Raw genomic sequence first — 26,306 nt, forward strand, 5'->3', positions numbered from 1 at the left:
ATATATGAGTTGTTTTGAAGCAGTTGCATTATTTGCAAGTCTAATAGCCTGTTCCCTACCTGGCAGAGATTGGGAATGCAGTCTAGTATGATTCTTCAATGTTCTGTATTACAGTATTTGCCAAGTAATACCAGTACCCATTATTTATTTATACACTGCAAGCAAAACAAGGCAAAATAGAGAAGAATGAATTTCAGAATGGTTTAGTATCTGAAAAATTTATGACCTTTTGGGCTGCAAGTGTTAGAGCAGTCTGCCTCACAAAATTTTTGTCTTCCTTTCCTGCTAAAAAATCCAGAAACATCTTAAGGACAGCCTTTCTTACAGTATTTCTGTCTTGCTGTTGTTTAGGCAACTAGGATAGGACTAGGAGTAACAAAGGACTTACCTTGGAAATGCTACAAATGCAAACATACCCATGCCCTATTGAATTCAGTTCATAGTAGTTGAAATGGAAGAAGGAAAAATGACCACAGCACATTATACCCACCATGCAATGAACACAGCCTTTGCAATGGGACAAAACCCCATGCTTTCATGACAAAGTGACATCATGGAGTGGATGATCCTCCAGTATCTGTGGCATTGCAGGAGGTTGTCCAGCCCTGATTGTTCCCTGCACTGGGCAGACTCATGGGAGCAAGCTACAGCCCCTTTAAGACCGTCCTCTTGCTCCAGTGTGGTAAGTTCAGGACAATATTGATTTGTTAAAGATGGAGTTAGAAAAAGCTTCTTTTACTCTTATGGGAGAACTACTCCAAACTTCCTAGATACGTGGAAGAATACAGGAGTAATTTTACCTCTGTTAAAATTGTAGAAGATGTATTTTATTAGTAATATTAAGTGCTTAACACCTCTGCTGCATTTCAAGATGCTTTAAAAACATTGATGAATTCAGCCTTGCAGCGGCCATCTGTCTTTCTCCTGTAACTTCAGACTCTCAGACTTTGCCATCCTTGGGGAAAAGATTATTACCTCTAAGGTATTTGTCATTCAGGAGGAAGCTAATGACTTCCATTTATGTCTGATGATTGCTTAGTGGCTCTGGATCTTTCGCACTGCTCAGGTTTTCCTCATCTCAGAGCTCAGTTTACAGCACTTGCCTATTTCGTAACTGATCGTGACTGTTAATTTATAAAAGATTCCTGTTCGGAAGCAGTGTTTGTTTCGTTGATTGGAGTTGGAAGGAGGTCTCAGAAACTGTGAAACTTATTTGACTGCTCCCTAGTAACAGAGGGATTTATCTCAAGACGTGATAATTAAACTGGATGTTGAGGCTGCTTGAAAGAGGTTTTTTAAGGTAGAGGTCAAGTGACACCAGAATCAGAGCATTGTGTGAGCTAGAGGAAGCGGGTGTTTTTTCAAGGCCACGTAGCCTGAGGCATTTGTGGAAATGGCTAATAACCACTCTGCTGAAAAGGAATGAGAAGTTTCCTGTCCTCATATTGTTAAGAGAAAAAAAAGCTCTAAGTGAAAAAAGTTGGAAAAGCTAGTATGAAGAGATTTTAACACAAGCTAATTAGGGTTCACGTAGTGCTACTAACTGCAGAAGTCAAGACTTCCATATACAGACTTTGAATTAGAAGTCATGCAGTCATTTGCATATTTTAAGAAACATGCTCCAAAACATCAGCCTGGGTTCTACAAAGGCTCCATTCCTGTCCAAGATGCTCCTGTGACCTCCAGTGGGAAATTTATGTTTGGGATCATCCCTCCTCTTCCTTTGATTTGCAAAGGTTTTATCTAGTTCTTAGGAACAGGATGAAAAGTCACAAAATAAACCCAAAAGCAACTCTGAAAATACCAATTTTTGCTACAACATATGTACATCAATTATATATTTCTTATATAAACAGCAGGACCGCACAATAAATAGTGTTTTCTTACCACTTTCCAGCTCAGCGCCCGCATATGTATCTTTAAACACATAGCCTAGATTGCACTTAGTGAAGCAGCTATCCAGAGACTATTTCCAAACCAACAGGTATCTGTATACTGTCAAAACCCCACTGATTCTAGTTAATTATTTAAGCAAATTGCCAGAAGAAAAGATATTTTTTAAGCACAGACATATCTCCATATCATTTTGTTAAAAGTAGAATATTTTTTGAGAAAAGGTGTGAAGAAAGTGAAATTGTGTCTCTAGACAGCCACAAAATAGGCTCACCTTCTCACTCCCCTTCTGCTTACCCCTTTCTTTTATACTGTGCACTTGAAAATTTACTGGCTTTAATTCCAAAATGGTATTACACGGGGGATCACATCATCAAAATGAGTAAGCAAAATCTTCCTTTGCAGGAGAGATTTAGTAACCTCCAGCTCTCTACTCAACAGAACTGGCCCCTGCTCCATTCTAGATCATCCAAGACTGAAGGAAAGAATAATGTGAAGAAAAATGTTCCTGTATTTTGGCATTGTGTCTCCAGTCCAGTGCACATGAATGATCACAAATTGTGTCAGATCCTCGAGGACACAAAACTGAAGGGAATGATGTGGATTACCTAGTCCAGGTCCTTACAGTGAACTTGAATTGCTATAAAAAACACATATCTGATTTCATCCCAGGCAGAGGGAACTTTTCTTAATTTAAGTCCAACTGTCCAATGTAGTCATTGAACACTACAGCTTCAGGCAAAGATACCAAAGTCAAATCCAAAGGACTTGGTGTAATTGAACAATGACATGACAAAGGTTTCAGAGTCACAGTCTAGGCAGGTCAGCTTGATACTAGCATGGGCAGACTAGGCCTTGCTGAGCATTGCCTGGACCTTATAGTGCTGCTTCAATGTGCAAAGCTTGCTGAGATGGTTGTCCACAGCGCAGCATTGTGCAGTATTGGGGTACCTTAGCTACATGTGATGATCCTTTGCAGAGGGAAGAGTTTGGTGCATAATGCTTTACTGCTTGGCAACCTCAAGTAATAGTAGATTCTTTTCTTCAGCAAGACTTTGATTCTCTGTAGAAGCCTTCTAACTATGGGTTTTCTTTTCACTTTCTGTCTTCCTTGTGCTCTTAGATCCTCTAAGCAGAGTGTATTTGAAACCAAAAAATCCATCTGACTCCTTGAGTACCTACATAAATGCTAACTACATTAGGGTAAGTAAATGTACACTCTTCATGAACTTTTGAGTCAATATTTTATTGCCATGTGAGTAGCTGACTTTTCCAGGTGCCACTCACTTTATTCCTACCCATCATCATTCATAATTCCAGGTCTGTCTACATAAGTGTGATAGAAATAGTTTCATGAGCCATTTGTAACAAAGATCACATAGCTATGAATGTACTAAAATGGTTGCAATAAAAAAAATTATCCAATAGTTTATAAAAAACATTAAGAAATACATGCATTACTATTTGTTTACTTTGCTATTTACTGTTTAATATTGTCTTACTGCCTTATAATAAAGAAAAGAGGGTTACCTTTTAACAGTAACAGATACCAATATTTTCAATATATCAATTGATAGATTGAACTGAAATCAACAGTTAAGTAATTAAATAAATACTGTAATAAGTTTGTGAAAAGGAGCATAAACAGATATGTTAAATATACATGTGCCCACAACACACACAGTTGTTCACATTTTACTCCCTGTATTGGTCACATGACACAAAGTCTTCCCCAGCAGGAACCCTGTTGGAAAGCATTATTTCTAAGTGTCAGCTATGTTATAGTCCTTGATCTCACACACACACAGAGCTTTCTTGAATTCATGACACCATGTATGCTAAATAGACTACTAAGAAACTACTTCAGTCATGTTTTAGGAGTGTAGTCCTCTTACCTGCAAAATTAAATGTTTTGATTAGAGTTATTATCCAGATCCTCAGCTGGAATAAATGTAATACTGCAGCAGAAATTTGGCCCCAGAACTCTACAGTGGTGTTGCTTATTTAAATAACAGTACATTAATATATACATACATCCTCCATACATCTCCCATGCCCCTTACCCTACCTCACTTTGCATCCTGGACTTTCAGCATTCTGTAAGAAGGCATCATCATCTAACTAAGCAGAGCAGTTCTCTTTGGAGAGCAGCTCTTCCATGAGCTGGTCACATTTTGAGTCCTCTGAGGTCTCCCTTTTCCCCATATCACCACTCTTCAGGCCCACTTATGGTGATTTCTCCTGCTGCAAACACCAGTTGAACTGCCAGCAACTGTAGAAAAAATACAACCCAGCAATGAAATGAAATTTCCCACCCATGTATGAAAAATCATTAGGCTTGCTGGATCCTGACAGACCTGTCTTTGACAAAGTATGTTCGGGCAGGTTGGTGAGTAGAAGGACAGCTGAGGATCTATCCCATTGGTTCGTGCAATGAGTACCAGCTGCCAGGGAGAAAGGCACCCAAAAGGAAGACCCAAGGCTAGAGGCTCCCACACCATCTCCAGCTGTTCTCCATTCACTCGTTCCCTTCAGCATTACTGTTGGGATCCCTGTTATTGCACAAACTCATAACTTCTCCTTTTCACCCTGAAAATAAGAATTCATTGTCTTGTTTTTCCCATTTCTTCTTGGCTTTCCCTCTCCTCTACTTTCCCACTATTTGCCTGACCTTTCTTTGACCTCCTACACAGTTGTATGTGTCTTGGGACTCCCTATACTGATATGTTGTCCCTCCTATAAAGTCTCACATAAAGGCACTTCTCCCTTAGCAAAGATGCATAGCAGAGCCTGTGACTCCACAAGCATTCATGTATTTTAAATATTTTTTTTCGGTCGTGAATCTTTGTAGAAACCAGTTTTATAGTTCTCGTTTTCTTTCCTGTATCTTGTTGACTATAAGCTATCTTGTAAACACTGCTGCAATATAAATCATCGGTTAAAGGGATAGATGATGGAAAGCCCCAACAACTTGGAGAATGGAGTAAGCCAAAAGAAACCAAGTAAGCAGGGAAATTTTAGAGGATTAATGTGTTCTCAAGACCATTTAAGTTCATCAAATCAGTAGTTTCCAGAGGAAAAACTGTTCTACTGAAAAATTTCTGATCTGCTCTACTGTTAGTCATAACTGCTTTCAGTTCAAATAACTTTTTTATTTCAGATTAATTTTTCTGCACTTTTAGAACATTCACCTGCAATATTGATTGACCACATGAATTTAAAGTAAATACTTTTTTGTTTGTTTCTAAACCAGGGATATGGAGGTAAAGAGAAAGCTTTCATTGCAACTCAGGGACCCATGATTAATACCGTGAATGATTTCTGGCAGATGGTTTGGCAAGAAGACAGCCCTGTCATTGTTATGATCACAAAGCTGAAAGAAAAAAATGAGGTATGACAACTATCCAAACTGAGAAATTATTCCTACGGCTGCATACTGTATAAAGGACCTTAGCAGATATGGAAGGAAGCTAGCAGCTCTTAAAGGGTCTGTTTATAGTCTATGGTGGGGTAACCAAATACACCAAGTGCAATCATGTAGACACCATAAGGGATGTATTAAAAAAACACAAAAAGGAATTCTGTTTTCTATATCTGTGCTGTTGGGTTTGTAAATTTCTAAGAAACACCTCATTTACCTGTTGGTCACTTCTGTACTTCTTTTTACTTTCTTGTATATAAAGACTAGATGGTTAATATTATGATTAGAGTTTTCCTGACGTGGTGGAAGTTTGCACTTTGCTATAATGGCAAGTTTTTAATCCATTCCAAATGTTACAAATCTTCTGGACCATCCCAGAAATACAGTTTGGGCTCCCAGATGTCAACACTGTGGAGGAGCTTAGCCAGAATGGAAATACATGGCTCTTTACTTTAGTACCAATTGGAGGTGACAATTGCATTTTAATGGCTAATGGCCAACTAACTGCCTGGTATACGTTCTGTGGCTTTTGCATCCATTCTGAACTACATCTTCTATAACCTTAATTAATATTCAGGTAAATTTTTGTCAGGCTTTCCTTGTTTGTGACAGAGTCCATATTTCTGACTACCAAGCATTAGGAACAAAAATCACTCTCCCATGCAGAGGGCCAACACAAAACTCTGTTTTGGAAGACTGAATGTTAAAGGAGTGATTTACAGGGCTTGAGGACAAGAGCAAGATAGAAATAAAGGAGTTGGACTTTTTTCTTGAGTCCAAAATGCTAGACTTGGTAACAATTCCCAGCTCTAGGTAGGTGCCTCAATCAAGTCTCAGCACTTTACCAGGTAAGCACCAGGGCTGTGTTGACCCTGCTACACTCACACCCCTGCTCTTCAAACTCATGTGCATGTGAGGATAGAGCAACAGTGTTTATTCAAGCAAAGTTTCCAGTCTGAGTGATCAAGGGACCAAGAGTATAAGTGTGTTCCCAGAGCTCAAACTCACTGCCCCATTTAAATGTGGACTCAGTAGACATACTCTTCTCATACTCTTCAGTGCTGTTTGTCACTGTGAGTTTGGACTTCTAACACAAGCTTAAAATCCAGGGGATTTTAAGAAACTGTATGTAAAAAGTAGGTTGGTCCTGTAAAATGTCCCAGGATGTATTTCCAAACCAGGTGCCATTTTGCACTAGACTGTTCAAACAACTGTCCAGAAGTCTACATTTAAGATTAAACATGAAAGCATAGCAAACTTAGCCCAGCCTAATCAACCAAAAGAGTAAGTATTTCAGTGAGGAAATGCTGACTGTTTAAACACTCACATCTGACACTGTGTAAGAAGAATGACTTGAAAGAAGTGCCCAGTGGTTTTCATCATGTCAGGAAGCCCTGTGTTTACCTGAGTTACGCAGGCTCTAGGCACTGGTGTTTATCGGCATTGTTGTGCCTGGCAATGGTAATTTCCTCCTAATAGAAAGGGTGAGGAATCTCAAGGCGTTCCCAGGCTATATAGAGAGACCGTGTTTGTGCAAGCTGTCCTGCCTTGTCTAGAAACCTAAGGACTCTCCCACTGTTAGCAGGTTCCCCCTGAAATTTTTCTTGCTATTGAAAAGAGAACAGCTTAGTTATTGGGCATGCTCAGCATATTATCTTCACTGTTAAAATATTGCTCTCTGTACAGAAGGTAAGAACAGATGTTATTTAGCATGATAGCGCTTGATATTTTTTTCTTCTCCATGGTCTGCTTTATTTCCATTATTTTCAGGAAGGTAAATCTGCAGTATACACACAAACAAATACTTTCATATCTGAAAGCATATTCATCCACATCCACCCCTGAACAAATAAACCTCTATACCTGACTCTCGTGTAAAAGCCATATTCCTCAGTTGGTAGAACACCAGTCAGCCTCCATTTGAGCTATAATGTACTGTAATGTATGAATTAATGTATAATGAAGAAGCTCTCAAATGAGAGACACATGAGAAACGTTAATCTCAACAATAAATTTATTTATTTTACATAAGTAAAATTTTTAGACATTAGTGTCCTAGTTCAATATATCGATGTAACAAATTTGCATTAACCATGGGAATTGTGTGAAATGATGATGAATAAAGGTTTCTGTAGATTTACTTCCATATATCGGATGAAAAAATGGTTAAGATTTGCTGTGGTAACAGTTTTTGCAAGATGGATGAAAATATAATATGAATATAGAGTGCTGAGCAAAATATTAATTTCAGCTGTACAAAGAAAAAATGCAGCATTAAATGATTGGATTTTCTTTCTTTTTCATTCTGAAGTCTGATTAAAAAAAGAGGATTGATTTGTAAGGAAGGATAATGCTGAAAGAACTATGGGTGCTCTGATATTTTAATCAGAATTTGTAAAACCTATCCTCAAAACTACACAATGTCTGAACAAAATGAAGATCTACCTGTGCGAGGAGAGTCCATAGCAAAGGAGCTGTAATTTTAGGGTTAATACTGGGAAAAACACATCTCTTCTAGCAATCTAGGTATCCCCCCTGCTCACTGAAGAGCAGTAGTCACCTTCAGAGTGTGATCCATCCCACTCTTGAGAGGATAAGGTAAATCACTAACTGAAGGTGACCATCTCTAATTCCGTAGTAATATTTTAAGACACAATCTTACAAAGCTTTACTCCCAAGGCAAATATAATCTTCATATATTACTGAGTTTATTCAAGACAACTCAGCTGGTTTTTGTAGTTATGCTATGTACTCCATAAATAATATGCATTTAGTCTGCCTTCAAAACTTACCAGCAACTTTACCTGTTAACCAGGAAATGTATTTTGGGAAGCATAAATAAAGAATACTGTGCAATTCTGCATTCTGCAAGTAGAAGGGACTAATACTGACAGATGCATGTTTATTCAACTCAGATAATGTAATTTTTTTTTAGCAGTCAGTAATTATCTAGGATGATCTTGTTAACTCACTGTTTAAAGCTCATATATTTCATGTAACACTTTGTCCCTCAGTTTGTCTATAGGCATACATAGCTGAGTAGATTTGGGAACTTGGAAATCCTACCTTCTACCTTTTACACATAAGCCTCTTTGAAAATTACTTATTAGTTAAGTTGAGTATTGATACCATAGCTATATCTTAGGTTTTAGAAGAACTTAAAAAGATTTGGTCCTAACTTTGAGGATTTTAGTATATGAAGGCAAATCCTGCAATCCCTCTTGAAGTATACCTCTCCTGCTTGAGTTAGTATGACAGTAAATAGAGGGCAGGAGTGAAAAAGGATTCCGGCATTGAAGCTTTGTTGTTATTATTTGTTACTGTTGTGTGTTGTCCTGGTTATTGGGACATTTAATGTGTAAACTTGTAGGCATAGCTATATGAAAAAATACACAAGAAGCAGAGTTGAAGTAAAGCAACTGCACGTTTAAGAATTGTTAAACTGATTTTGTTCAGGGTCCACATCCAGGGAATGTAAAGCAGGTAAATGTCGTGTCACATGAGAGAGCCTTCCTCCATCCAACAGAATTAGGGACCAGGATGCAATAGGAGCACTTCTGGCAGGTTAAAAATAGATTGTGGCAAATTGCAAGTGCCAGGACCAAATCAAGGCAGGGCCAGATCCCACTCAGTTATGGAGATCCACTTCAGGAGTGGTCCCATGAAGCTTGGCGCCCAGCAAGCATGGGATAGAGCATGCCAGGAAACAGGACAGGGAATGCAGGGAGCCTAAACCTGCAACCCTGTTACAGAGGGAAGGACAAAGGCTGAAATCAATTAAAAGTCATGTGGGATACTGTTTCTTGTATAAACTTTATGGTTGTCAGAGAATTTTGGTTTATTTAAAAAAAAAAGGTCAGGCACTAGTTCGGAAATAAGTAATCATTTATTACAACAAAGTTAACAACTTTGAAAGATGGCAGGAAGATGAAAACTTCCACATGAAAGTAAGAAGATTCCCAAGGGTGCCTTGCTAGTTGGTTAGGATTTTTCCTTTTATTTAAACTAAAGTATCTTTCAAGAAATCCTACTCATAACTGTTATTTGTTTGCTGACTACAGAGGGGATTGTACACTCAACCCCAACTCACAAAATACGTGACCTATTTACCTAGTTAGAAAGTGCTGTATAAATCAATATGCTGAAAGGGAAACTGCAGTTTGAAAGTAGAGCAAGGAACAGAATCAGGACCAGCAGAAAGAGCAAAGAAAGACTGTGTGAGTATAAGAACAGGTGAATTCTTCCTTTTTTTTTTGATATATACGATATGCAATGAGTTTTTACTGATTGTGGACATGAGGCTGAACACCAGACTTCTCATCCACTGTGTCTAACTTTTGAACAGGTTTTAAATATACCTACTGGAGACCTTTGCAATTTTCTTTTATGTTCAAGTGTCAACGTGAGGCAGTTTACTTTTTTTGGACAATGGTCTTGAGATTTTGTAAATTATTTTCCTTATGTATGATAACTTTATCCCTCCCATCTCCATCTTTATCCCATTTTTGCAATGAACTTTCAAAAACATGTTAATTCCCCCAAATACCTATCTCCTTAGAAATGCCTGAACCAGTTTATCCAACCTGTGTTTTCAAGGCTATTTTGGAAAGCAGTAACAAACAGTATTTTTAAAAGATGCACAGCAACAGTGTTAAAAATAATCCATTGTATCTCACTAAATGTAGATGAACTGTTAAATGAAAGTTATTTTAATGAACAGCCACATTTCATTGTCCACCCAGCACAAGTTGCCAATTCCATTTCTGGGAAAGAGTCAAGAAAAACACTCTTCTGGAGTGCCTGAAGGCTTTGTAGTGAGCAGTCACTGCTCACATTTATCAAGAAGTCTCAGGAGTTTACTCAACTATTGTTGATTGTCAGGGTACAATTGTGTATTTAGACTTTTCTTTTTCCCATATTAGCACTGAAAACTACACTCCCAGGGAGGGGCACGAACTGCAGATCTGGCAGATGATAGTAGCTATACATGTCACATGGGTAGACTGTGGAACTTGTGAACATTCTTTTTCATTCCGATTTCTGAGTATTTTATTGCCATTCTTGATCTCTTCGGGGAGACAGCAAATTTAGGATGTTCGAGTAATTCTGCAAAAGACAGGATTTGAACGAAACCGGTCAGAATGGTCAGCATTATTTCAGAAAATGTGGCTTTCACACACCTTACACTATTAAGGTAATGAGCATCTATTTTTAGAAAAGTATTTATACAACAGAGGTGATTCAGTTCAATTTGCTATTGGGTTATCCAGTAGAGTAGTAGCTAAAATATTACACCTGGTGGTAAAGCCTTGCATTTCACTGATTGTTTTTCTGGATCATTTTTAGCAGGACTTACTGGGAGTTATGCTTTATGGAAATTAATTATATTAAAGGGATTGGTTAATTTTTATGCATAATGTAAGCTGCTGTCTACATGTATGCTAATTGCTTCAGCAACAGTTTGTGAGGAAGTACAGACAAGTTCTTTCTGGGATTCTTAGTGTTCTCTTAGTGTTTTGTTTGATTTGTTTGTTTTTGTGGGTTTTTTTACCTGTGCATTGGATATTAAAACAGAATGTTTTCTTTAATTGTTGGAGTGTTTTTCTTATTTAATGAACAAGTCAGACTGGCCAGCATTATTTCAGAAAATGTTACTTTCAAATATCTTACACTCTTAAGGAAATAAGCATCTATTTTTTAGAGAAACATTTATACAACAGGGAGATATGTTTTCACATAGCCTATAGAGATACTCTAATTGAAATGAAGTTGCAGTTGACTTGAAGATAAGCAAACTATTTCAGGGGAAAAATAAAGTGGTTCATATTCTAAATACTATTTCTTCATCTTCTTTTTAGTAGAGGCTTGTCAGATCCATTGCTGAAATAGTATAACACTACTGATTCATTAAGAATTCTGTATACAGTTTTGTGTAGCTCTAGCAAGACTGATGGATTTTCTTAGCATTCATTTCCAGAAAGTTCTATGGTAAACAACTCAGATTCTTCAAAATAGTTGAACATGCATATTGAATCCCATTAAATTCAGTAAGATCTAAGGGCACATTTACATGCTTTCTTGTATCAGGGCCCAAGAGAGTAAAGAGGATAAGAAGTCCTATGAGGAGAGGAAAAATCCTGAATCTCTTACTGAGAAGGAAATCCCATTTGGAAAGAGAAAACTTTATAAGTTTAATTTTATGAATTAAAGAATATTCTAGGAAGTTTGAATGTGGAAAATAATTCCTTTAACTGAACTTCATTGAGGTTTTAAGAATAAAAACAGCTGTTCAAAGTGTTCAGTGATAGAGATCTATATTTGAAAAACTCAAATCCTGAAAACCAGGCCCACATAATTAAGAACCCTGCAATATCTTATTTAGGAATACTTCAGACATAATTCATACTTCAGTTGAATTCATCAGGACTTTCCAGAAAAATACATTCTGTGTAAAAATTAGATATGAATGTGGCTCCAGGATCCAGTTTGTTGATGACATTGATGCTTGCTTTACAGAAATGTGTGCTTTATTGGCCAGAAAAAAGAGGAATCTATGGGAAGGTTGAAGTCCTTGTTAACAGTGTACAAGAATGCAAGAACTACACTGTCCGTCAGCTTACAATAAAGGTAACAATCTGCATCTGAGAGACATCATTCATAATGCTTTATTTTTTTTAATGTTAAATGATGTTAAAATGTTGATTTGTTTAAAGGGCATACATTTTTGCAGGAGGAGTAACTGAGCTATGAAGCTCACAGCTGCAAGGTATTGTTGGGACCAAAGTACTGGAATACTTACGGTATTTCCACTTTGTATCTCTCTGGCAATAAAAAAGACTTTAAAAAGAGTGCAAGTTTCACTCTCATAAATTACATTTGTTTTGGGGCCCTTTTAGCATTGCCAAGGCAATGTAAAGGGATTTTAGTTAATGAAAGAACTAGTATCTAAAAAAGATACACTGCTGATGTTGTGTCCTGAGTGCATCTATAACCCATTTGAGAAGCTAAAAATACAAATAGTATATAAGGAAATCTTCATGCTTTCATGATTCTGACTAAACACTAATTGTGCAAAATAAGGTAGATGCTCCTATTCTGGGTTACTCTCCATATTACACTTACCTGCTATCAAACTGATCTGCTGCTCCTGACATAGCATTACAATAAGTAATGGATTGGGAAAATTTATTTGGTGTTGCAGCCCCAGCACTGAGAAGTGAGCAGAAGTCATATTGTCCAATACAAATTGCCCAAGCCCCTTTGCTTGTTGAAGGAAGTGGTAGCAGCCTCTGTTGGAGAGAATAACTGGACACACTGGGATGTCTGATTAATCTAGAAGGGCAGTTCTTCTGCATCTTTATCTTAAGTACTCTTAATTTTAATATCAGACCCTTAAGATAATGACCTTAAAAGGTAGAAATATATAATAATTTAGAAATTCAGAAGCTTAGATCAAGCTATTCTCTCTAGGTATTATTGCTGATATAACACAGTCCTCCAAATATTCCCAGTTGAAAATACAGTCATGAAGTCACTAGTCAGATGGACAAAGCAGAACTTACACAACTGTTAAAAAACAAGTTTTGAGGTGCACAAAACCTTCCCACAATTGGGTGCCTGGAAGCATATCTGTTCCCTGCAATTGCATCCTCCAAGTCTAACAAAAAAAAATTGTTAAATCCATCTTAACATTTTTACTGTCTTTTTACCATAACGTTGAAAGAAATAGAAGGAATTACTCACTACCAATGTTCCTATACAATCTTCATGTTATTTTCAGCAAGGGAGTCAGTCCCAGAGTGTGAAACACTACTGGTACACATCCTGGCCGGACCACAAAACCCCTGACAGTGCTCAGCCTCTGCTGCAGCTCATGCTGGATGTAGAAGAGGACAGGGTGGAATCACCGGGCCGAGGGCCTGTCATTGTTCACTGCAGGTAATTAACTGCCCAAAGCAAGGCCACAGCAAATCACATCAAACAGTCCTCCTAAGCAAAGAATGTATTTGGGGAAGAGCAAAATTCTGCAGTTCCTCCTCATGCTAATTGACTTTTTCAGTTCATATCTGAGGATTTGAGTCTTGGAGAGAATTCCCCTGTTGCTAGCAAATTGTTCTGAACTGTTCCCTGCTTCTGCTAGTGAACTCTGCTTTTGAAAGACCAGCTGGAAAAATTATTTTCCTTTTGTTTCTTATTTAGGATTTGCTTACTTTTTTGTGTTGTTGCATGATTACATACCTAATTCAGATGCAGTGCCCTGTGACAGGTTGGCTAAAATATTGCAAAGCAAGTCAATTTTTAAGAGCAAACATCATGTACAAATTTGGAGACCAAAACACATCAGTACTACAATTTGAGAACATTTTCACAAAGGTAATTGGTTGGATATTCAAAGGCAAAATGTTATTCAGTACTCAAGAGCAGAGTGTAACTCACACAAATTGTAATGCACCAGAGAATGTCCTTCTAATAATTCTAATTTAATTCTATTTTATTGCTTTATATTGATTCATTGCCCCATGTTGCAATTTAAGTAGTAGGAAGTAGCACTGGATTTGTTATACTGGTGGAAAGAAGTAGAGGAAGCAAAATAGAAAGTAAAAATAAAATCAGTGTTTCCTTACTTGCTTTGTCTCCTAACTGTGATGATACATCTCTTACAGTTGGGATAGTACCTTTTTTTCCTAAAAGTACATTAGAGCAGAACTAGTTAGCAGAACTAATCTTGAAGAATTTCTTTTCAACTCCATATTTAGGAGATTTAGAGAAATGAAAGCCAGATTTGAACCACCCATCATTTTGAAATTTTCAAAGCTAGAATGTGATGAATAAGCAGCTTTTCCAAATTTTATGTAGCTGTTTTTATCAGGAATTGTAGTTTCCCTGAACAATGCACAAGTCCATGGATGGCTACTGAAAGTCCCATTTTTCTGGTAAGGATCTTCAGTAATGAAGGTCTTCAGGAGAATGGCATGTGTGATATGACAGTAACGTCTGTAATCATGACCAGGAATTTATTAATGATTAAATACAGATATCATCTCAGTTGTGATTAAAATTCATAGTTCTTCAGTGACATCTCAGCAATATATATATTCACTACACTATGATCTACAAAACTCAGTCACACTCCATTTTCTAGTCAGTGTGACTCTAGTCACACTCCATTTTCTATCTGAGTGAGAGGGCTATGAAGATCGGGATGCCAACTCCGTGTTTTAACTATTTTCCTCACATTTTCATGCCATTCAGCATGACAGCGATGAGCTGCACTAAGTTCCACATTACTTAAGCAAGAAACAGAGTAGGGCAGAGATTCTCAAAAGTGTTGAAGGCTCAGGGATAAAAATAATGCCAAAATGCCTGTTTCCCAGCAGGCATCAAGAAAACCTGGAGAGCTACAGCACCAAATCCTTCTGCCTCCTGCAGAATCACATGAGAGAGAGTTAACTTCATCAGCACGGGTCTAGGTCCTTTTTGCCTTCATGGTTAGAGATATGGTTAGTGGAACCCCTGTATACTTTGAGGGCTTTAAACATAAAGCCACACTGACTTTTGCCTTTAGGTGGGCTTTTCCACCATAATGATGTGCATATCTCCATCATTTGCTTGGACTGGGCCAGAGAATACTTGGACTTTGTGGTGCTAATGAAGATTGTTTTTCTTACCATACACTTGTATGCAAACTGGAAAAATGTCTCACAATTACCCACAACTGGATTGCTGGAACAGTGCACACTTTCATTTCAGTCAAAGTGAGCTGAGAAGCCAGCCTTGCTGGTCATGCACCCAGGAACTGTGGGTTCTAGAAATTCCATGTTTCATATTTTTAGTGTTTTCATATCTATTTAGTGTTTTGCACTTAACTCCTTGATCTGTGAATTCCATTCCCCTATCAAATATGCCTTCTTTTCAGTGCTGGTATAGGCAGAACTGGATGTTTTATTGCCACGGCCATTGGTTGTCAGCAGTTGAAGGAAGAGGGAGTTGTAGATGCATTGAGCATTGTCTGCCAACTACGAGTGGATCGGTGAGTTCCAGAAGAACCATAAATCAGTGATCATTCTGAAATGATTCTGAAATCATCACTGAAACGATTTAGTAATGATCAGTAATGATTCAGTAATAATTCTGAAAACCTTTTCACAGTTGGATGTTGCTTTGCATTCTGCTGTATGCATGATCTCACTAGGACACAAGAGATGTGGGGCAGTCTGGAAATAAAGGATTATCTTCAAGCCTGGATTGACAGGGACATCCAGGCTCACTCAGTGTGTAGTTTCATTGAGCACTGGAGAAAGGCAAATCTGGTGCTGTTGCTATTCCCTCAGCTGTGCTGGGAGTCCTTTTGAATTGAGCTGGCAGATTTCCTCAGCCTAAGAAAATAGCAAGGCATTTGTTGCACAGTTTTCTTAAGTCAGTTCAATTCCCTGACTGAATTCACAGCTTGGGAGCAGGAACAGTGTAAGGCACCATTGTTGCAGAGTGCTTTGTTTTGTGAAACCATGGCTGAAGAGAGATTTGTGTTGGAAAGGAGGATGTGGGTATTGTGCACAATGGAAACTATTGGTTTGATTGTATGTTTCTTTCTTATTCTGCCTAGGGAAACAGTTTTTTTTATAAAGTAAATAAACAGGATTGAACTAAGAACAGAGAAGTCTCCTCTCCTACTCACCTTGCAAGTATCTTAACTGCTCCTGACATGCATTTCTTCTTTAAATGGAAAAAATCCATATGAGTGCAAATGCTGAAAAAGAGCTTAGGTCAAAGGGGCAATACAGAATTTTTGTGTTCTGAAGAGCCTTGAAAGGTACTGGAACCATGAATTGCAGAAGGACTGGAATCCATATAGTTGAATGTGTTTATGGATCACCTCCTCTGCCTTCCCCTCTCATGCGACTTCATCGTACTAGAGATTGTAATGCGATCTTTACAGGGCAACATGAGCCACTTGGAGTGTACAATTCTCCAAGGGAAGTTACTGACCTAAAAATCAGAAAGCAACAAAATGAGATGGAAATGGTGAGGGAAAAATGCTTAGTCTGTTTTAAATTATCAACTCCAAATTTCCAACACTCTTTTCTGATTATCTGTTCACGTTATTGAAAAAGGTCTGTAGCGTTCTCCTCTGTTTTAGTGTTTCTATTATGAGATAAGCTTTTTCTTATTGCTTTTACACTCCATTGTAGAGAAGTGGAAGCAAACTCTGGTTTCAGCTGCATCATTTTAATGTCATTATTTCAGACATAAAAAAATAAGCCAAATTTTCAGCATTATAACTGACAACACAATTTCACTGAGTGGATCTGACTAAAGAACTTCCTTATACATATTAGTATCCTAGATAAACTTAGAAAGAGAATGGAAATCTGACCCAAATATAACATTCATAACAGCAATCTCCGTGACACAAAGCTTGTTATAAAGCATTGGATTTTTGCAGATTTCTGTAATTTTTCAAGTTTCAGATTATATAAATAGACTCCAGAGATCTTGCTTAAAATGCTTTATATTCTCAAGCATTACCTGAGACGAAGAGTATGTCCCTATTGTAATTTTTAAAGACATTTTTCTGGGTAAAACTCAGTAATCAAAACCTCTTTTTTCTTTTTTTTTTCCAATTGACCATATTGCAGAATGAATCTCACTCACGTGGCAGTCAGTTTATAGCAAGGATTACTAAGGCAAAGCTTAGTGGCCCCTAAACACTACAGTAGCCACTGCCAGCCCTAGCAGACTGCAGGTCCATAAAGTGACCAGATATCACTGTTGCATGGACAAAGCTCCATGGGACCAACCTCCCCTGATGTTCCAGTCCTGACATGGTGGTTATTGGCAGGCAGTGTATGAGACAGAGTGTTTACATCTGTCATGAAGCTGGCAAATGAACTAAAGCCCTCTAGACTTGGCTGCAAGAGCTGGCTGTGGCCATCCATAGCTGTGTTACACTTTACGTACCAGCATGACCAACATTAGCAATGGAGTAGAGCAGGAGCAGTGCTGAGGTTGTCTTCCTCATTATGCTGGTGAGCAGCTAAGCTCCAATTTATTCTTTGTGCATCAGACTGCCCTCATAAAAAAGAAAAAAAAGAAAGTTCAGCAGAAAAGGGTGGTTTTATCTGACCACCTGGGATCCAGAAACCTGGCTAAGAGGTACACTGACTATTTCATCCATGATATCTGACCCCGACTAGGTTCCTGGACAGGCTGGCTCGTGCTCGGAGCTTCACCATCCAAATTCAGGTTACTGATGTAATGAGCATACTCAGGCATATCCACTTGTGTGATCTTTTTATCACATGGTTCCATGCCCACATTTCTACCAAAGAGAACCAAGCAATAGGAGAAAGAGCTGTGCTTGCGGGACTCACAGTGATGCTGTAGTGACTTACCAAAACATTTCTATTGCCAGGATATTCAGTAAAAACCAAACAGGCATCCAGACAAATCGCATATGGTGGCAAAAAAGTTATGTTGCAAAATAGTTTAATTAATTACCCTCCCTGGAAACAAAGTTTTAAATAAGGCTCCAATAGGGAATGAGACAGGACAGAGCTGTTCCTAGGTAAGTATGTCCAGGTACCACTTTCTTCTTAGCTGTTCAGTGTAAGTTAAGGGATGAACAAATCTGACAGTAATGGTCAGTGCTGAGCTAACATGAGGAAATGGAACACCCACTCAAAATCTTGACCCAGGATGGAAATACGACCATGCTCTATGTGAATTTGTAGAAAGACAAACCCACAGGTCTGCTCGGCTTGCTTTTTTTCCCAGTTCATTTTTTATGTTTCGCAACAGAAACAGGAAATGTTTGATGTGAGGCATCTTTAAGACTTACTGTGACATCGAGAAACTTTGCACATTCTTAACCTTAAAGGCACATTCTTGGAATGACATCCGATAACTTTGTTCTTGGCTCCTCAGACAGGATGAAAAGAGTTTCCAGTGTGCGTCAATTCATTGTTGAAGTGCTTTGACCAATCGCTTCAGGTTAAAAAAAAATAATCCCAAACCCTATATCACATTCATTCTGGAGCAGACTGCATCCAGCTGCACTAGCAGCAAACCAGAGGGCAGGGTAAAGGACCCTTTATGAACCCATTGCTACCCAAGCAAAGCTGGTCCTGGTCCCCAAGCCCTCAGGATACCAGAGACTGTTTCTTTTGAGCACCATCCCAAATAGTCCCCAAGAAACTGAAAGCCCAACAGCTCACAGAGGAGCTGGCAGTGCAGGTTGGCAAAAGGATGAAGGCTGCACACCCGGAGGTGCTGTAGCTGTTGGTATATCCCTTCTGGGCACTAGGGACATGGGAGAGGAAACCTCCCTCCTTGAGCAGATTTCCTCCTGAAGTTCTCTTCCACACAGCTATTTGCACAAACTGATGTCTGGGGCTCACAGATAATTCCCTGCTATTAGATGTGAGCCTTGCACAAGAACAAAGGAGAGAAGAACCTGGGGATAGTGGTAGATGAAAAATTGGACATGAGCTGGCAATGTGCACTTCCAGCCCAGAAATTCAGCTCTGGGGTCCCTAGGACAAAAAAAGGCATGGAACTGCTAGAGTGGATCCAGAGAAGGGCCATGAAAATGGTCAGAGGGATAGAACACCTCTCCTATGAAGGAAATCTGAGAGAGATGGGGCTGTTCAGCCTGGAGAAGAACAGGATCCAGGGACATATTTTTGCGGCCTTTCAGTATGAAAGGGGGCTTATAAGAAAGACAAAGAAAGCCTTTTTACCATGGTCTGTAGTGATAGGATGACTGGTAAAGGTTTTAAACTAAAAGAGAGTAAATTTACATTGGGTATTAGGAAGAAATTCTTTACTGTGAGGGTGCCCAGAGAAGTTGTGGTTAGCATTCAAAGCTGGGTTGGATGGGCCTCTGAGCAACCTTCTGACTTAGTGGAAGGTGTCCCTGCCCATGGCTGGGGGTTTGGAACTAGGTGGTCTTTAAGGTCCCTTCCAACCCAAACAATTCTGTGATGCTATGGTTCTATGAATCCCATGTATAACAGCACTGACAAGGCTAAGTTGTCTGAACCTCTGTATAAGACTCAAGTGTCCTTAAGCTGACAGAGGTGTGCATTGGTTTGCCTACACAAGGTTCAGAAGCATGATAACATTTCGGTTATGCTTGCTAACACAGAGCAAATGGGGTAGTGCTGGGCTCAGCCCAAGCCAGTCTTATACATGCCTTCTTGTCAGGTACTTCAACAGAAGTAAGGAAGATGAAGGAGCAAGGATCACCACCTCAAACAGCCTAGTACAGTCAAACTTGTTTTAGCCTGCCCTTCCTGCTGAGTCCTTCTGCCTGGATATGTTTCCTTCCTCCACCCATTCCACACAGCTGATCTAACCTGGGAAGTGCACTCCCTTAGAGAACATATTGCGGGAACGTCAATGGGGGAGACAGAGAGGGAAGCTGGTTGGAAAGGGGTTGTGTGGGCAGAGCAGGATGCAGCAGTGATGAGAAAGAAAGGAGACTAGGCAGCACAGAGGACCAGAGCAAAGCCCTCCCATCACCTTCAGTCTCTGGCTGGATCTCTGGGTAGGGGACAAGCAAAGAGGCAAGCAGCTGAAGGCAACAGGCAGCCAAGAGTTATGAATCTGTGTCTTTGTTGGCAAAGCTAAAAGTCTGCTGCATTTTTACAGAATCACAGAATATGCCAAGTTGGAAGGGACCCACAAGGATCGAGTCCAATCCCTAGCCCTGCACAGGACCATCCTGAAGAGTCACACCATGTGCCTGAGAGCATCATCCAAAGGCTTCTTGAACTCTGTCAGGCTTTGTGCTGTGACTACTTCACTGGGGAGCCTGTTCCAGTGCCCAACCTGAGTGAAGAACCTCTTTCTAACATCCAACCTAAACTTCCCTTGACACCACTTCAGGCCATTGCCCCAGATCCTGTCACTGGTCACCACAGAGAAGAGATCAGTGGCTGCCTCTCCTCTTCCCCTCACAAGGAAGTGGTAGACTGCAATGAGGTCTCCCCTCAGTCTCCTCTTCTCCAGGCTGAACAGACCAAGTGACCTCAGCTGCTCCTCATGCGGCTTCCCATATTTTGTGCCAGATGAAACCACTGAAGGGCCTGTGATTTTGTTCCTAGGAATAGCATATCATAATAGACATGCAGTTCACTAAAAGATGTTCGACATTTGCCTGAGCTCATTGGGGGAACACAGACAGCTGGTCATTTGCTTAAAAAAGTAGATATTATTTTAATTATGATTTGCCTGCCACAGCCATTTACCCAGTAGCACTGAGGAAAATAAAAGGACGCTTTGTTGTAGATAAAGTTCTCTAATACTAAAGGACGATACTTTTTGAGGCAGTTTTACCATTTTTCAAGTAGCTTGGTATATCAGTACTGTATTTGTTGCTAGAGAGCTCATGGGAGTCTGTCCTTGTAAGATATCTGGCTTCAGCAGTGCTCTGGATCCAAATATCTCACAAATTTGAATATTTCAATGAAGATATAATTGAAGCCAAACACGATACATATCTTAATGTCTTCCTTCCCGCTAAGGCCATTTAATCTTTCATCATCACAAAGGTAGCTCATTGCTCCAGGGTACACTGAGGATGAACCGGGGGCTTGTTCTAGAAGCAGAGTAGGTAGCTTTGAATACCCTGGCAGGTGAGATAACACAAGTGGAATTAAGTAAACTTGAGGCTATACTCCGTGAGAAGGGAGACCTGGAATATCTCAGTACTGACAGAAAGAGGCTCAGTTTAATTTCAGAGTTAAATGGTACCACTTATAGTAAATATCACACCTACCTCCAGTATGACATCCCCTTCCTACCACACTGCAACTGGCACTGACATATGGGACTTGATCCTCATACTTAGACCTGAAAAAGGATTGTTATCAGGTGAATGTATAAAATGTAGGCATTTAATCCAAGCTGGCTGTAACTAGTCCTTTTTATGGTCAAGTTAAACTCTTTTGTATTGTTGGTGGTGAAATGATTCACTGCTGCAAAGTGTCTTAGGCTGCTGTTTGGACAGGATGCATCGTACGCGTTAGAAAGAGGACAGGAAGAGCTGTTCTCTGCACAGACGATCTGCAGGTCACCAAAGGTTACATTTTTAGTAAAGGACAAAAATGAAAGGCCAGATTCTGACTATTTCCTTGCTCCATCAGTGGTAATGCTGCATCCATGTATCTGGCCTTCCTTGCCCAACTGATTGAGAAAAATTCTCTTTGAATGTATTGAATTTGAAATGTATGTTTTATAATGTAGGTACCAGATGTTTTCTTCTCTAGTTCTTACTCTGATGGAACTAGGAACTCTTCTTGCTGGGCATGTGCTGGATGGTGTAAGTTATGATGAAAGTACTTCTGCTTAGCCAAATCTCCCACTTACTTGAGCAAACTCTAAGCCAAAAATTGACAAAAGGGCTTGTATTATCTGGTGGTCATGGGGCTGTCAGAGGCTGGAAGTTGTTGCATTCTTAACAATAAGATTTCAGCCCAGTGTGTTTCCTTTCCAGGGGTGGAATGGTTCAGACCAGTGAGCAGTATGAATTTGTGCACCATGCACTGAGTCTGTATGAAAGCAGACTTTCTGCAGAAGCTGTCCAGTGAAGCCAAGGAGTGTAAAACTGAATGTCAGTCTCTTGAGGTAATTTGTTTCATTACCTAGCAGCAGCTTCTTCAAGGAGTTTACTGCAGTGGGAAAGACAGCTTTGAGGCCAACTTCTGAAAGGATTGTGGACGGTTTGGCAAAAGTATGGAGATTGCTGGACCCTTACTATATATGAATGTATTGTGAGCTTCCCAAAAATGATTTATAAAGAAGGTTCTGTCCTGAAAGTACACACGGATTTTGTGTATGTATCTAAAGGTGGGTTTAATTCTGTAATGCTGATATCTGCCATATGGAATGTATGTATGTGCTACTGCTGCCGTCAGATGGACATTGGGACTTCTACAGAAGATACGTTTAACAAGTGTATAAATGCTTTGACGTTTGCAAACTGTCTTGTGAATGGACTGTCAACTGTAATGTAAAGTGCTATTACTGATTATGTGGTGAGCTTGTTTCTTGGCCACATAATATTCTTGCTGCTAAAATCGCAAGTGTTCAATTATGGATTTAAAAAAAGATGAGATAATAAAAAAAGAATTAAACATCTTGTTTTTGAAAATATTCAAAAACAGTTAATAATTTGTATGGAAATATATGTTCTTCATACTGTTAACTATTAAATGTGTATTTACTGTGGGTCTTACAGAGCACAATGTTTGTTCTTCAGTGTGTTTGTATTTACCTTATACTGTTGATTGTCTTAGAACATGCTTCTGCTACAGACCTGAATCCAGTGTATTTGTAAATTGTGTAAGTCATTCTGCTTTTAAAACAAACTTTGTAGGATATATTAAATGGTAAGGATTTTAAATATTTGTATGTCTTTTATTAATATGGAAATTTTAGCATATGTTGTTTATCTGCTCTATCTCTTTCAGTAAGAGATAGATGCCTTTAGTGATATGGACTGTTCCATGACAGGTTATACAAGAAAGAAAATGCTGCTATGACTGTTTCCTTTACTGTTCAGTATGAGTTTGTTTTTAAGAGATATGCAAAGTTGGCATTATGACTTACAGCACTGGGAGGTCTGTTTACAGGGTATATTGAGTTTTTAATGCAGTGATGTTGACTTTGCTTCATACTGCTAATAAATTAAACTTGATATAAAATATTAACTGAAGTCTCTATTCTTGCCTAGAGTAGTTAATGCCCCACACACTCTTGTACCCCCATAAACAGGTTCAAGCCAGTACAATTTGGTTAGCCTCCACCATGGCTTCATAGCACTTGGGAACCAATCCAGAGGACACATGCAATAGCAATATCCCACTGACATGGAGCAAGGTGCACCACCTGATGGGAAGGCAAACCCACCATCATTTGATTCCTCATGGGGAGTTTCTGTAAGATCTGATACAGATACCAGAAGTTTGCCTCCTCCTCTTCCCCTTCTCCCCCACCCTCCACTTGGCTTTTAGAACTTGTGGAGTTAGAAGTATCAATATTGAGATTTTGCTTGATTGTGTATAGTTACAAAAAATATGTGTTTGTTCCCAGGATATTACAGCAGATATTTACCCTGCAACATCCAGATGACCTGCAAACTTGTAATATTTCACAGGCAACAAATTACACAAAAGTATAATCCCTTTCTTTTAGTCTGAGATTCAATATAATCTCTAAGTTTCCCAGGTGTTTGAAAACGTTTCTCTCTGTTGCTTGTATTTTTCCAAAATAAACCAATTAGTACACTCTGAAGAATCGTATAAAAGGACAAAGTGCTGTAAAACTCCCCAAAACAATTGAATAGAAGGAAGTGCTCGTCACTGACTTTTTCCCCCTGTGAAGGCACATTTCCTTCCTAGCCTTCGCTTCACTTATCTGAGGTGGGTTTTTTTAAGAGAAGCATGGGGAGTTGCTAGAGGGAAAATGGATTCTTTATTTCACGTCCTGGTTTCTACCTGTCTTGCCTTGACATTCTCAGGTAAGTGTCTCTCCCTCCTTCCCCTCCTCCGTGTTGCTCCTTCTGCCACTGAGTAGAGCCCTCCAGCATAGCCGGTGACTTAAAAAAAATGAGTCACCTCTTCGCTGTGGTTCGTACAAGAGGAATGGGGGGCAGGGCCAACATAGCCCGTTCTGTTTAGATTTCTTTCCAAAGGAAAACAAACTGTCTCCTTCTATGCTGGAGATACGTCTTCTTTTTTTAAGAAGATCTCCTGATAGACAATCCAGGAGATGAGTTTTGGGACAAACTCTTTAAAGGGGACATTCCTATTTATTTAGACTTTGTGTGACTTCAGAGACAGGAGCTTTCTGTGATGATTAGTCAGAAAATACTGAGGTCTGTGAAAATAGGGGGTTGACAAATATCAACTGAGGGAAATAAATACATGTTTGGTTTAGCACTTTGTGACTAATGAGGCTGGAAATGTTTGAGTAACTGAGATTATAAACAGAGAAAAACCCAAACATGATATGGTAGGGAGGCTGCATTTGAAATAATCAGTTCCATATTCTGTAACTTTGTGGGGTTTTGATGAATGCATTGTAGTTCTCTTCATTTGAGTATCTAGTGTTGATCTTTTAAGCGTGGTGACCCAGAGAGCTAATCTTGCATGGGTTGGAATGGTCACAAAACTAACAGCTAGAGACGTTGGAGTAAATCCAGTAGCATAGATGTACTTCCTATCAGTAAAGAAACTCCGTTCCTGTAATGACACAGGCACTGAGAAGCACACAGATTTGTGAATATGTTTTCTTATATGTTTCTTATATGTTTTCTTCAGAAACACTATGAATTTTACTAAAACAACTCCCAGGCAGTAAATTATATTTTAAAATGTCTGTGTTGTAAAACTGAAAAAGAGACTGAGAGCTTGTGTAGATCTCTGTATGCTTTCAAGCAAAGGAAATGAGATATTTAGAATTGGTATTTGAAGTTAATAGTTCTTGGATTTCTTTTATATCTGGTTTAATTTTTTCTTCATTTTTATATATAATGAAGGCCATAATGACCTTACCACAAGTTTCCTTTTTGTACTCTCATAATTTACATTACTAGCACTTGCATCGTGTGGCTAGTGTGTTTGGGGTTTTTTTTTAAATAGGTTCAACTTATAGAATGTTGCATGAAAAGTTCAACACATAGAAAATGGGAAGAGAGATTAAGTTGCTGATGTATTTTAAATCATCAAGAATTTGCTTTTTGTTAAATACCCATGTGTAATCTATTGTATTTTTCTGGAATTTTGCTCTTCCAGAAGGGTTTCTGATTATCCATGTCCAGAAACAGCAGTGTCTTTCAGAAAAGAGAGGAGTCATTATGGAAAAGTGCAATATGACAAACCTCAACCAGAAGTGGCAGTGGACAGCAGATGACAGGCTCCTCCATGTGAAATCTGCTCAGTGCCTGAGCATCTCTACGCGCTCTGCTCTGTCCTCTCGCAGCATCATTGTTGATTGTCCCCAGGCAGTCAGGTGGACTTGCCACGAGGACGGGCTCCTGAAGGTGGCAAACAGCTCTCTTTTTCTCACAAAGCAAGGTCAGAAGGTAATGGCCAAGCAGAGTAAAAAATACCTTCATACATGGATGCAGCTAGAAGCCAGTGAGACGGGAAAACCTGTTTATGTAAATCTGTGCTCAAAGCAAGGTGAGTTACTCCTTCAAGGAGGTATCCTGGAAGTTTTGGCAACAAAAATGTCTCTGTTATGCTAACTCAAATGTAAAAAATTCTGATGTTTTATTCATACAGAAAAATGCTTTTGATAGTTGAAAATCATTTAGAGAACTACGAAAGAACAGCTGAAATGAGTGCTGTCTTTGTCACAACTGGTGGAGTTTTTAAGCTACTTTATATTTTCAGGATGTCTCTCCTTTTCTCAACTCACAATCTTTGGATCAAAGTGCTTATGTGTAAGCTCAGCTCACTATTATTGTGTCATTTCCTTTTTTCATTTCTAAACAGAATTGTGGGTACTAATTCCTAGTCCTTTTAAAAAATGTGGATGTATGAAAGTTCTTCTCCTCCCCATTCATTTTATCATACAAATCCAGATTCAATCTGTCAAGAGCAAGAAGACATCCAAAAATCAAACACATGCACAATTATTTCTCTGAGTAACCCAAATGCATTAGAACAGCCATGGCTTACACATTTGTATGTTTACTCAGTGTCATTTTGCCCTTAGATGCCATATATATGAGAACACTCAAAATACTGAAAATAATGAACTGAATCAAAAATCTCAGAAATTCTTGTAATAGCACCTTGAGATGCATGAGTCTGTGCACATTACAGATGCATATCTATATACCTGTGTAGTTGCGAGTGTCCATGGCAAAATGGAAGGTAAAATGGTTTGAATACTGCTTAATAACACTTTCTCCAATGTTCTGTTGTCAGTCCTTCCTGGCAATCCTGTTGACATTCTTCTTGCACACTATTAAGCAGTT

At 39.0% G+C, this 26,306-nt stretch overlaps 2 protein-coding genes across 10 annotated transcripts in view; both read left to right on the top strand.

Moving 5' to 3' along the window:
* The window catches only part of PTPRR (protein tyrosine phosphatase receptor type R), a 147,856-nt gene extending 124,828 nt beyond the window's left edge, over nt 1-23,028 (top strand). For all 6 annotated transcript variants that reach the window (XM_051795889.1, XM_051795891.1, XM_051795890.1 and 3 more), the window contains 6 exons: nt 3,017-3,096; nt 5,147-5,284; nt 11,831-11,941; nt 13,095-13,252; nt 15,231-15,344; nt 21,813-23,028. In XM_051795889.1, coding sequence (XP_051651849.1) covers nt 3,017-3,096; nt 5,147-5,284; nt 11,831-11,941; nt 13,095-13,252; nt 15,231-15,344; nt 21,813-21,906 — 695 coding nt within the window. In that variant the 3' untranslated portion in view covers nt 21,907-23,028. The remainder of the gene's footprint in view (nt 1-3,016; nt 3,097-5,146; nt 5,285-11,830; nt 11,942-13,094; nt 13,253-15,230; nt 15,345-21,812) is intronic.
* A 654-nt stretch (nt 23,029-23,682) lies between these two features.
* The window catches only part of PTPRB (protein tyrosine phosphatase receptor type B), a 63,761-nt gene continuing 61,137 nt past the window's right edge, over nt 23,683-26,306 (top strand). For all 4 annotated transcript variants that reach the window (XM_051795874.1, XM_051795876.1, XM_051795878.1 and 1 more), the window contains exons 1-2: nt 23,683-23,837; nt 25,114-25,503. In XM_051795874.1, the coding sequence (XP_051651834.1) occupies nt 23,783-23,837; nt 25,114-25,503 (445 nt within the window). In that variant the 5' untranslated portion in view covers nt 23,683-23,782. The remainder of the gene's footprint in view (nt 23,838-25,113; nt 25,504-26,306) is intronic.

The sequence above is a fragment of the Manacus candei genome, unplaced genomic scaffold (genome assembly GCF_025592945.1).
Source record: "Manacus candei isolate 608988 ecotype Guabito, Panama unplaced genomic scaffold, ASM2559294v1 h1tg000043l, whole genome shotgun sequence".
NCBI lineage: Eukaryota > Metazoa > Chordata > Aves > Passeriformes > Pipridae > Manacus > Manacus candei.